This window comes from Bufo bufo, chromosome 4, assembly GCF_905171765.1.
Source record: "Bufo bufo chromosome 4, aBufBuf1.1, whole genome shotgun sequence".
Classification (NCBI taxonomy): domain Eukaryota; kingdom Metazoa; phylum Chordata; class Amphibia; order Anura; family Bufonidae; genus Bufo; species Bufo bufo.
Genome location: NC_053392.1, coordinates 552,425,867 through 552,438,262, shown reverse-complemented (window position 1 = coordinate 552,438,262; position 12,396 = coordinate 552,425,867). Strand labels below are relative to the sequence as shown.

The 12,396-nt window shown below is 44.5% G+C and overlaps 1 protein-coding gene across 1 annotated transcript in view; it reads right to left on the bottom strand.

The window, feature by feature from the left end:
- Positions 1-1,814: 1,814 nt before the first annotated feature.
- RAB1A (RAB1A, member RAS oncogene family) overlaps positions 1,815-12,396 on the bottom strand; it is a 32,715-nt gene continuing 22,133 nt past the window's right edge. Inside the window, exons 2-6 of the mRNA XM_040430110.1 lie at positions 11,475-11,547; positions 8,167-8,262; positions 5,677-5,772; positions 4,744-4,875; positions 1,815-3,641 (exon numbers count right to left, since the gene is read on the bottom strand). Coding sequence (XP_040286044.1) covers positions 3,441-3,641; positions 4,744-4,875; positions 5,677-5,772; positions 8,167-8,262; positions 11,475-11,547 — 598 coding nt within the window. The 3' untranslated portion in view covers positions 1,815-3,440. The remainder of the gene's footprint in view (positions 3,642-4,743; positions 4,876-5,676; positions 5,773-8,166; positions 8,263-11,474; positions 11,548-12,396) is intronic.

Here is a 12,396-nt window from a genome sequence, read left to right as displayed (position 1 = left end):
GTTCAGTCAGTTATGTCTGCGATTGTGTTCAGTTGTTGTGTTTTCCGCACGGGTGCAATGCGTTTTAATGCGTTTCGTTTTCACGTGCGTGATAAAAAAAAAAAAAAAACGAAAGGCTTACAAACAACATCTCTTAGCAACCATCAGTTAAAAAAGCATTGCATCCGCACTTGCTTGTGGAAGCAATGCATTTTTCACTGAAGCCCTATTCACTTCTATGGGGCCAGGGCTACATGAAGAACACAGAATATAGAACATGCTGCGTTTGTCACACAACCAGAACCGATACGTGAAAGAAAACGCTCATGTACACAGATCCATTTAAATGAATGGGTCAGGATTCAGTGCGGGTGCTATGTGTTCACATCACGCATCGCACCCATGCGGAAAACTTGCTTATGTGATAGAGGCCTGAAGCTGGCTATACACGAAATAGTACAAGCATTTGGCCGACAGATCTCTCCTGATCCTCCCATACATACTCCGCCTGCTCAAGAATGTATACGTAAAGGAATAGAACAGGATAGGGCGTTGAAGCCCAACATCGGGGTAGAGTATGGAGGCCACCATACACATTACATGATCAGGCGGATCCGCCTATTGCACATCTAATGTATACAGCCAGCTTTAGGCCCCTTTCACACTAGCGAGTCCCACGCATCGGACTAGCAGCCTGCGTCAGGGAGAGCACCCGTCCTGAACTCTGGAGCACTGCCGGGGGTCGCATAGCATTATATTGATTTATGATGCTATATAAGCCTTACATAGCATCATAAAATCAATATAATGCTATGCGACCCCCGGCAGTGCTGGGAGGACAGGACGGGAGCTGCTGCATACTCACGCTGCGAGTCCGGAGCGTGACACTGAGTTTTCTGAAGGGGGCCTTAGACTCCAAAGATAGAAATGATGCATCACCCTTCAATCTTACATGGCATATAAGGCTTGTTTTTTCTGGAGTGCTCCTTTAGAAAAAAAGAAAAACCACTTAAAATTAAATATAAATAGGGACTTGCACACCATTTACTTTAAGGGTGAGGGCAAAATCTGCACCAAGATGCTATTTAACCACAAATGGTTTTCAAAAAGATTGTTAATGAGCACACAACCATTAGCAATCAATGGTGCATGTTGGTGCAGTTTTTGGCCCAGCGGTCGCTACATGTGACCTTAAAGGGCATCTGTCAGCAGATTTGACCTATGGAACTGGCTGACATGTTGCATGTGTGCTTGGCAGCTGAAAGAATTGGTGTTGGTTTCTGTTCATATGTGCCCGCATTGCTGAGAAAAATGCCAATTAGTCTCTAAGAGCAATGGGAGAGTTGCCATTACACCTAGAGGCGCTGCTGTATCTAATTGCCGCGCCCTCTCCACTTTGATTGATAGGGTCAGGCAGTGTAAACGATATCACACCTGGCTCCGTCAATCAAGATGCAGAGGACGCGGCAGTTGCAGAGAGATCAGAGCCTCTAGGTGTAATGGCAACGCCCCCGTTGCTCCTAGAGGCTAATTTGCATATATTAAAACATCATTTTTCTTAGCAATGCGGGCACATATGAACATGGGACCAACACAGATGCCTTCAGCTGCCAAGCGCACATGTAACAGGTCAGCCAACTTCATAGGTGCTGACAGATGCCCTTTAAATAGGAAAACCTGTTAGCTCGGTGATTTTACTACAACAGTCACCACTGAATAAACGTTACACGAGAAGTACCGTTAAAGTAAAGGGCACGGCGTTATTAGAGACCCATACATACAGAGAAGGTGTCCCAGAGGATCCTGTACGCCATGACCACGGCTCACTACACATTCAGTGTTAACATGTTTTATTTTCATTAACACAAACACACAGGTTTCCAAATTTCCAACCTGTATAGGTAGCATAAGTTAGCAGATTTAGACACCATCCACAGAAGTATAACTGCTATATACATAAGAGGAACGATTATCCAATATTCAAAAAACCACTGTCAAGTACAAGATGTCCTTCCGCTCTACATACAGTGATTTACATCTTCTTTCTATAATCTGCCAGCTTGCTAGGTCTAGAAATTGGACTTGTCATTTGAAGCTTAGGACAGGACTGGCACTATGCATCTGGGACGAGACTAGAGTCCTTGTCCCAGCCATTTTGTGGGTGATAATTCTTAGAAATAATGGCTTCGACAACATAAGGGTCCGCTATCGCTGTGCGGGTGCATATATATATTTATATGTATATATAGATAAAGGGTACACTTTCAATGAGAAAACAAATAGAACAGCATAGACTTAATGGCAAAAGTGACATCACCGTCACACTTGCACTGCTGTACGCCTCTTCAGAATCTAAAACCGGCAGATCTAGTGGAGGAGACTGGACGCCTGAACGAAGAAAACAGGGCAAACACTGCACATTCACTAACACTTCTCCCTCTTGTACAAATTTACTAATTCACCTACTTTTTATATTTTTTATATTACCAAATAGACATTTGAAGCAATAATAGTGGTTGCAAACGATTGGGTTAGTTAAGCACTTGTTAGTTTCGTATACGAGTAACCCCCTATGTAAACTTCCATTACATGCAGGGCAGTGTTGGCCAGAAATACTTAATACCTTCATATTTTCCCGTGACTAAGACAAATTAAGACAATACTTATCACCGTACAGTTTGAGATTACTTCCAATAAGTACAATATTTATTAAACATTTCTTTGCTTCTTTGTTACATTTCTGTGCAACAAATCACAATGTTCTGCAGCCACAAATTATATGAAGAAACTAGTCGCGCCTCGAATCGTTGGAGGGGGTGGGGGAGCCGGGCAGCACAATGGGCTGCAGGCTCCTCTGGGCCCCTCGGAAGTGTAATCTTTCCATTCACAGCTCTACGAGAAAAAGAACTAGCAAAAATCAAATCTTACATAGAACATCTCACTAAATTTTTATTGATGCATGGAAACTGACAGACACTGGTGTGCTGTTTGATACAAAATGGCTGAACTTCATCTTCAGAAGACTAAACCCGACTCCTAAATCGGCCAATTGGTACTAGGGAAAAAATAAAATTAAAATAATAATAATATAATGGAGGGCGGGGGTGAATAGATAGCTTAATCACGTGGGGGGACGGGGACGGGGGACAGTCTGCCATTAGTAAAGCAACAAAAGGTTACGCACATTGAGAAACCAGCACATACAGGGGAGAGGGGGGGAGGTTTAAAACAGTTCTGAAAATGAAGTTAGCGGTCTTGAGTCAAGGGCATAAAAAAAAAAGTCAGTATTGAGCGTTTACAATCGCTGACCTTTGGGGAGACGGTAAGATTCTGTTGTAGTGCGGCTACATACAGTACAATTCAGGCAATTTTTTTTTTTGTTGTCACTTAGGTTCAGATTGAGATTTCACTGCTGTGAGGAGGGAATGGGGTGGTCGAGTGGGGGAGGGGGGCAGGCCGTTTTAGCAGCAACCTCCGCCGGACTGCTTGACTGGAGTGCTGGGGTTGAGCTTGACGTTGGGCTTGTCTGGACCGCCAGTTGTGGCTCCAGGACCCATTCTCTTTTTGATCTCGGCAGCCATTGTCATGAAGGCCTGCTCTACGTTTGTTGCATTCTTTGCACTCGTTTCCAAGAAAGGAATTCCCAGGGAATCTGCAAATTCCTGTTGGGGGAAAAAAATAAAAAATAGGATGCATGAAGTACTGAATATGTACATTGACCATAGTAATCAAAAGATGATCTTTCCCCCAGCAAAGCATATAAAATTATTTAGGGTTGCCTACTGCGGTACGTATACATCATCTATCAGCCTGATCGAGGCCAAAAGACGACTACTGCACTGTCGGGTGGAACAAGACCTATATTCAAGTATGATGTATATGCCACCAGCTTTTCCCAGCGTGTACACCATAAATAGGGCTCTGATGTAGTCTGCACACAGCCTTAAAGTGGTTGGCTGGTTTCCTATATTGATGACCTATCCTCAGGATAGGTCATCAATATCATACTGGCAGGGGCCCAACATCCAATACCCCTGCCGATAAGTTGTTTAAAGAGAACGCAGTGCTCATGCATGCTCTTCACAGTTTACCTGCTAGCCGACGGCATCTCATCAGCAAGCAGATGTAATGACAGCTGCTCCGGCCCATTCACATCAAAGCAAAGGAGCAGATGGAGTGTAGATGCTCCTTCCCGAAGAAGTGAATGGTAAGGAGCAGCTGCAATTACACCTGCACACCGCGGTGACAACGCAGCACATGCACCGATCAGATGTTTTACGAGGCTGTGGTATTACTGTGAGTGTCGTGGCCTCTTCCTAGGCCTGTGACATCACGTACATCGGTCACCTGGCCTAGGCACAGCTCAGTCCCATTCAAGTGAGTGGGGCCGGGCTGCAATACCAAGCACAGCCTCTACCCAATGCACGGCGCTGAGATTGATAAGCTGCAAGGAGACCACAGCTGATCGGCAGGGGTGCTGGGAGTCAGACCCCGCCACTCTGATAGGGATAACCTATCCTGAGGATTGGTCATCAATATTGGAAACCTGCCAACCCCTTTAAGACTGTTATATATGGAATTCCAACTATCATCGAAAAGACCATGGGCCAGAGAATGTCATTTCCCTGCAAGAAAAACAAGCATTTAGACCTGGGTAAGCGAATTCCCCACTATCAGCTAATGAAAGGTTTAGACAAGGCCAACTTCAAAATAAGGTGGAAATTACTGATAACTAATGAGCTGCCACGGAGCCCCATTACCCACCTTTGCTGTTGTGTAGTCAACTACTTTCTTTGTAGTCAGGTCACATTTGTTCCCTACCAACAACTTGTTGACATTTTCACTGGCATAACGGTCTATCTCCTGAAGCCACTGCTTTACATTGTTAAAAGATTCCTGCAATAATAAAAAAAAAATAATCAAATGAGTCTTCTCCATACACACAGCCTTACATGTAGGTTTGCATTAGTATAGAAGAGGTCATCACAAACTATTGGATTCTGTATACAGTAAAAAAACAACTGTGCCCTCCAGTGGCGTCACAAATAGATGACCCCAAAAAGATCATTATATCTCAGAAAACGTTTGACAGGTCAGAAGTATTGATTTGCAGGAGAAAGGGTCCCTCTCCCAACAGCTAAAACTGAAGGGTACAAAACGCACCATAAATCAGAGCCAGCGGGAGGGCACAGTGCTCAGTGAGCATTTGTGCCCCTTCTGGAGATCAATGGGAGCAGCAGGATACAAAAAAATCTGCACAAAACTTTAAAATTAACATTTAATGCGACAAAAGCCTCATGTAAGAGGTTAAAAAATAAAAATAAAAAATACTGCCACGTCACAGAAAGGATGCATGCAAGTCGTACAGGACTTGCATTGCGGTTTGTAATTGCAGAGTCACGTGTGAGGTGCAACCAAAAATTAACAGGAGTGAATTTTGTGACAGTCGCAGATTGCATCTTGAATCTCAACTCTATAGGCAAACATTCCATGAGACGTCACGATGCAATATCACGATTTTCATGTCCCGTGACACACGCTGAGGTGTTCATTTAGCTTGCCGAGTGTCAAGTGACATCTGTATAGAACATTCTACGGTGCTTTAAAGAGACTGGACCCAGGACCCTTATGAGTTCTATAGGCTCTGTAAGTCTTTGTGGGGGCAGACCACATACTGTACTGAAATATTGTATTTACCTGGTCTGTAACATCGTAGACAACAATGATACCGTGCGCTCCTCTGTAGTAACTGGATGTGATCGTTCGGAACCTCTCCTGCCCTGCCGTATCCCACTGTTTAGGGGAGAAAACCATGTGTGAATACACTAGGAAACAATGATGTGAATGAAACAGTCGACTACATTTTGCCAGCACTCAGTAATTATTACATTACAGGTCTAGGGCGGTATAACATGCACGCTGGAGGAGGATTACAGCCGTCCCAGACTTAGACAATTTTGGACATATCAAAAGTTCAAATCAATGGGGGTTAGAGTGCTGAGACCACCACGATCTCTAGAACGCGGGGAGAGAGGAGTGCGCGTACCGCCCTCTCTGTCCTCGCTGCCTGACAAGTGATGAGACAGATTCAATAGAAAGTCTATGGGCCCATCTCGTGCAGTAAGGAGGGAGCATGTGATATGCGAGTGTTTCTCTCCCCTCATTCTAGAGATCAGTGAGGGTGTCCGCGCTCAGGCTGCCCCATTCTAAACTTTTGATATGTTCTAAGTACAGTGCAGCTTTAAAGAACGTAATATTAGGAGTAGGTGAAAACTTCTCTCCTAATGTTTCCTATGTTAGCCAAAGCTACATAACCATAAAAAATCCCCAACGGATGGAGACAAATCTCATTTACTTAAACTGTTAGGGTAAGTGTACTTTCACACTAGCGATAAAGTTTTCCGGTATTGAGTTCCGTCATAGGGGCTCAATACTGGTAAAAAAAAAAAAGCTTCAGTTTTGTCCCAATGCATTCGGAAAGGAAAGCAATCCATTCAGTATGCATCAGGAGGTCTTCAGTTCAGTCCCTTTTAAGGTATTTGGCCGGAGAAAATACGGAGGCTTGCTGCTGTATTTTCTCCTGCCAAAATTTTCCGGAACACTTGCCGGATAAATGTATTAATGCCGGATCCGGTACCAAGTGTTCCGGAAAAACGAATCCGGTTTCCCGGTCTGCGCATGTGCAGACCTTTGGAAAAAGATACATACCGGATCCGTTTTTCCAGATGACACCAGAGACACAGATCCGGTATTGCAATGCATTTGTCAGACCGATCCGCATCCGGAAACAAATGATATCCGTTTGCATACGGATTTCCGGATCCGGCAGGCAGTTCTGGCAACAGAACTGCCTGCCGGATTCTTCTAACGCTAGTGTGAAAGTACCCTTAGAGAACAGCCAAATCCTGAAGTTTTTCAACTTTGCTAAGGCTTGTTTATATGGACATACTGCAACTCGGCAAGACTACACTGCCACCCAGTGGACAGACCGGGTTTCACTGAAACACCCGTGTATGAGTTCACATCTGCGTTGTCTTTTCTGTTGTTCTGTTCCATCAGAGAAACAGAAAAGAAAAAAAAAAATTGATCAGTTAAATGGAATGCACACAGATGTAAATGGATCATCCATTGATTGACTAGGTTTAGATAAAATAAAAATTTAAAAAAAGAAAAAGATCCATTCCGTCAGGTATTCATTATTTTTTTGTTGAAAAACAAACTCCGGCATAAAGGAACTTTACTTCTACCAAAAGTAGCAGAAGCAGACGCGTTTGTTCCACCCTTTTCTGTTCCTCTGATGGAACAGAATGGAAAAGCAAGCGCAGATGTGAACTTAGGCTAAGGGCTCATGCACACGACCGTCCAGTGTCTCGGCCTCATCTACCTGATTTATGATGCAGTGTGACTGTGGGTCTATTGTACTGTACTGACACGATGATGCGAGTCCAATACACCTGCAGTCAGATAAGAACTCTGATGCCGTGAGTGTGTGAGTCAGAGGAGCCACAGTTGGTCCAGGAGATGCAGCCGGAACTACTTTAGCACAAGCGTGAAAGTGGCCTAACTCCCTGTAGGGGTAAGGTGACATGTGGCAGATTTGGTGCAAAAATGTCCCATACATCCAAATGTGAACCCAAATCCATGCATCTGCTCCAGATACAATGGACATTTCTGAAATTAATCTGCCACGTGAAAATATACTGACAGGGTCTACAAATGCACACGCAGCCCTTTAACCTGTGCATGTAATCATGATCGTGTACACTATGGGGGAGGTTTATCAAAGGAAAACTGGCTTTGTTGCCCATAGCAACCAATCAGATCCCACCTTTTATTTTCCATTGGAGCTCTAAAAAAATGAAAGGTGGAATCTGATTGGTTGCTAGGGGCGACTAAGCCAGTTCTACTTTACACCAGTTTTGATAATGACCCCCTATGTATGAGAAATTGAAGACCCCGGCTGCAGTGAATACCACTAATAAATGTTATTGTTCCAACTCCCCCTAGAAACTTGCATCCTCTTTATTACAATTCCTTTCTAGCCGCATCTCAAAGGCACAAATGAGTCTGCGGTGATTTGGCCGCTTATCACCCATATAACACCGTCCATCCAGGATGATGACAATGCAGCAATCAGCAGTTCAGCGCGTCCACGGCTTCAGAAGAAACCCTCCAGCAATTACTTACTATTTGAAGTTTTATTGTTTTCCCGTCTAATTCTATAGTCCTGATTTTAAAATCCACACCAATTGTACTGATGTAACTTTCCGTGTATGTGTCATCCTGCAGAGAAACAGAAGCGTGCCCCATTAGCAGAATACTGATCAAAGTGAATCAACATCAAATCAATTGTACAGGAAGATCCAATATTGGGGCCAAAACCCTCTGCAGTAATGGTATGCTATGGGCTGCCTCTATGGCGCCAAGTACCTTATAATGTACCCCTTTAATATTTTAATGCACAGCAGAGAAAAAAACTGCAGTCCCCAATAAAATCTATGAGGTGTGATGGAAATCGCCAATCAGGTTTCCGAATTTCACTAAAACATCACTGTGCTCAAATACAGCGGCTTCTGTCACACCGTATAAAGCTCAGTGGAGGGGGCTGCACGTGTGTTGCAGATTTTTTTTTTTTGGGGGGGGGAATGGGGGGGGAGATTGTCTATCTGCAGAAACATTCCCACTCCCCCCATGAAGTAAGCAGTCATTACTAGGGAAGCTCCTATATAAAATGCTGTATTATGTATAGTGTTGGTTTTTGTGAAATGCCTCTGTATGGAAGACTGCAGCGGACAGGGCAGGGGGAGGATGATAAATTGCGATCTCGCCCGTTTGGTCGCACTGCACAGCGACCAGTTTTTCGATTTTCTTTCATGTTGCCTGTTAAATTATGCATTGCTGTACTGGTACCTGATCTACCTGCAGCAGAACATGATCCCAGTTACCTTCTGCTCTGCGGTAACCTTATTCCCTTCATCCTATAAAATAAATATACCTCCGCGTCCTCCCCAAGTGTCCCAGTTAAAACTGGAGAACAATATTATATAGAACAGACAAGAAATCGAGGACAGTCTAGTTGGGATGGAAACTCCAGCTGTCTGATGCGGTGAGAAACGAGGCCAGCCATGATAATATTTCAGCCCACAGTCCTTCAGTCCTTACTATTTAGCACCACTGACATGATTATAGTAAAAGGGCCACTGTGATGAGCCGAGGTAACTCTAAGGCTACTTTCACACTGGCGTTTTGGTTTCCGCTCAGGGCTCTCACAAGCGGTCCAAAACGGATCAGTTTTGCCCTAATGCATTCTGAATAGAAAATTATCTGCTCAGAATGCATCAGTTTGGCTCCATTCCGTCTCTATTCCGCTTTGGTGTCCGTCTGATGAAACTGAGCCAAACAGATCCGTCCTGACCCACAATGTAAGTCAATGGGGAAGGATCCGTTTTCTATGACACAATCTGGCACAATAGAAAACGGATCTGTCCTCCATTGACTTTCAATGGTGTTCAAGACAGATCCGTCTTGGCTATGTTAAAGATAATACAGACTGATCCGTTCTGAATGGGTGCATGTGGTTGTATTATCTGAACGGATGCGTTTGTGCAGATCCATGACGGATCCGCACCAAACACGAGTGTGAAAGTAGCCTAAGAACAGTCCTATTCGCATTGCAAAGGAGTTACAGATCCCTTTACTGACATTTAGGGGCATATCACTAGTACTATTGGGAAGGGGCGACTGCTATGGCCTCCTGATACCTGTCTGGTATTTACGTACTGATAACCTAGCTTTACTAGATGGGAGCTGAGCTGCAGTAACCAGACTTGGACGGAGCTGTGTAGTCCTGGTACCTGCTTCCGACACAAGACCTTCTGAAAACAGCTAATCGGCTGGACGGCTCATGAAAAAGTAAGTCCTAGAAATCCCTTTATTTTTCCATTACCCAAATACAGAGTTTTATACAAGGGTAACCACCTTGATCTCAGTCTCAGGTCACCAGTATGACCCAAGCCGAACCCTGCTCACTGCCCCATTATCCCTGCATAGTCTCCACATTTTCCCGCAGCGTCCACCAGGCAGCCCCTTTAACTCACACCAACCAGTCAATGGCATGTCTGGGAATAAAATGGCTGCTGCTGAACCTCTTCCACTCCCTAGTATCACACTGCTACACATCTCCCCAATGTTTTGAGGCTACTCCATCACCCTTGTCTCCTTTTTTTTATTGATTTACTTTGATCTCCACAAAATCTCCTGCACAACGCAAGATGGAAACGACTAAAGCAGCTCATGAAAATTCTTTTCACATTTTGATATTTTTTCAACAACCCCCTTAAGGAATAATGTACAGTGCCCATGGTGGAGATCCGACTGGTCTAAAAAATTTATGTGTATTGTCATTTGAAAGGAGGATCCTAGGTTGTCCGAGATTTTGATATTCCTCAGGAAAAGTTGGGGGTGTGACTCCTGGCACCCCAGTGATCATATGTTTAGGAGGCTGCGGTGCTTGGTGAGCCCAGTGACATCTCCATACATCAGTCACATGGCCTAGGTGCAGCTCTTTCCCATTCAAATGAATGGGGCTGAGCTGCAATACCAAGCACTGCCACTATCCAATGGACGGCGCACTGTGCTTGGTAAGCTGCAAGAAGGCTATGGTGCTCACCGAAGCACCACAGCCTCTCAAACAGCTAATCTGTGGTGGTGCCAGGTGTTGAACCCCCACCAATCTAATACTGATGGCCTGTCCCAGGGATCACCAACCTCTGGCACTCCAGCTGTTCTCAAACTACAAATCCCAGAATCATCCTTTCACTTCTATGGAAGTGAAGAACAGCCAAGTACGTGTGCATGCTGGGAGTTGTAGTTTCACAGCAGCTGGAGTACCAAAGGGTGCTAATAACTGGGCTATCACAATGATAACTCATCAGTATTAAATAACCGGTAAACCCCTTTAAAGATTTATCAAAGTGATAAATGCTTCATACTGTTGATCACTGGCATAAGACCCCCACTGATCAATAGGACGGTCTATCCCAAGTGCCAGCAAACCACTTTAAACAGAGTTAACCAGGTGATGAAACGTATTTAATAAACTTTCTGAATGCAGAAAAAATACATATGAATAAAAAAATAAAAATAAATGGTTATATATCTAAATCATACCTGCACCGATCCCCTAGCGCAGCGGTCTCGGGTTCCTGGTACCCCTCAACAAGCAGGAAATGACCGATCGGCCAATCACTGGCTGAGGCAAGTCACCGCTCCGGCCAATGATGGGCTGAGTAGTCTTTTGATGATGGGCACCAGGAAACAGACCAGCGGAGGAATCTGTGAGATGTTTTATTACAGCATTCTGAGGCTTTCGAAATAATTTCTACCACCAGGACAACTGATTTAAGATGCACGGTTTCGGCCATGCCCGTGAAAAACGCGCGTATAATTTAAGGAATTTCATTCTAACCATTCTACAGACAAGTATTTGTACTTACTGCGAATCTAAGGAGAAGGCAAGATTTCCCCACACCAGAGTCTCCGATCAGAAGCAATTTAAATAAATAGTCACTGCAAACAGAGAAGGAGAAAACATTTTAGAAGCAAGAAAGGCTTAACGAGTCACAATCACATGACAGAATTTCCACCGCTCCGTCCAGGTGGCCACATCCCAACCACCCCCACTGGCCTTGTCCTGTGCTAGAACCGGACGCCCAGCCAAAATGATTGGAAACTGGCATGTTTTTACCCGGCTGAGACAAACATCTTGAGACGTGCGCCAGGATGTGAGTATAACACCAGAGCAACACACTACACGGCAGGAATGTATCTGGGTGCAAACATTAACCATTTAATATCTGCTTTTACTGCCAGTCTCAAGAGCTTTAAAGGGTATGCCCTACTAAGACTTATCCCCTATCTACAGGATAGTAGTGTCTGACCGGCAGGGGTCGGGCTACCCATTTGAATGGAGCAGCAGACACCCATGCATGTCCGCTGCTCCATTCATCTCAATGGGACTTCCAGTGATGGCTGCTTGCAAGCGGTCCGCTATCCCCATAGAGCCGAGTGGAGCAGAGCTCCAGACGCTGATCAGACACTTATCCTGTGGACAGGGAATACGTTGTCCCCTTTAACGGAAATACACATAGCAAATTGATAGGGAAGATCAGTGATCAAAATCAATGTACGCAGCATTAAAGGGGACCCAAAAAGCGCTCCCGACATGTCTAGTAAATACATCGATTTAACACGAATCAGCAAAACAACGGTATTTTCGTAGAACTGTCTTGTGCTGTTTCTCTGTTATTCCTCCTGGAAATGCATTTTTGGGCGTTACCAGCTGAAGGGGGGGGGGGGGGGGGGGTCTATGAGATTGATGAGAATAGAAAACCAGACAGCTCTTGATTATAGGACTGG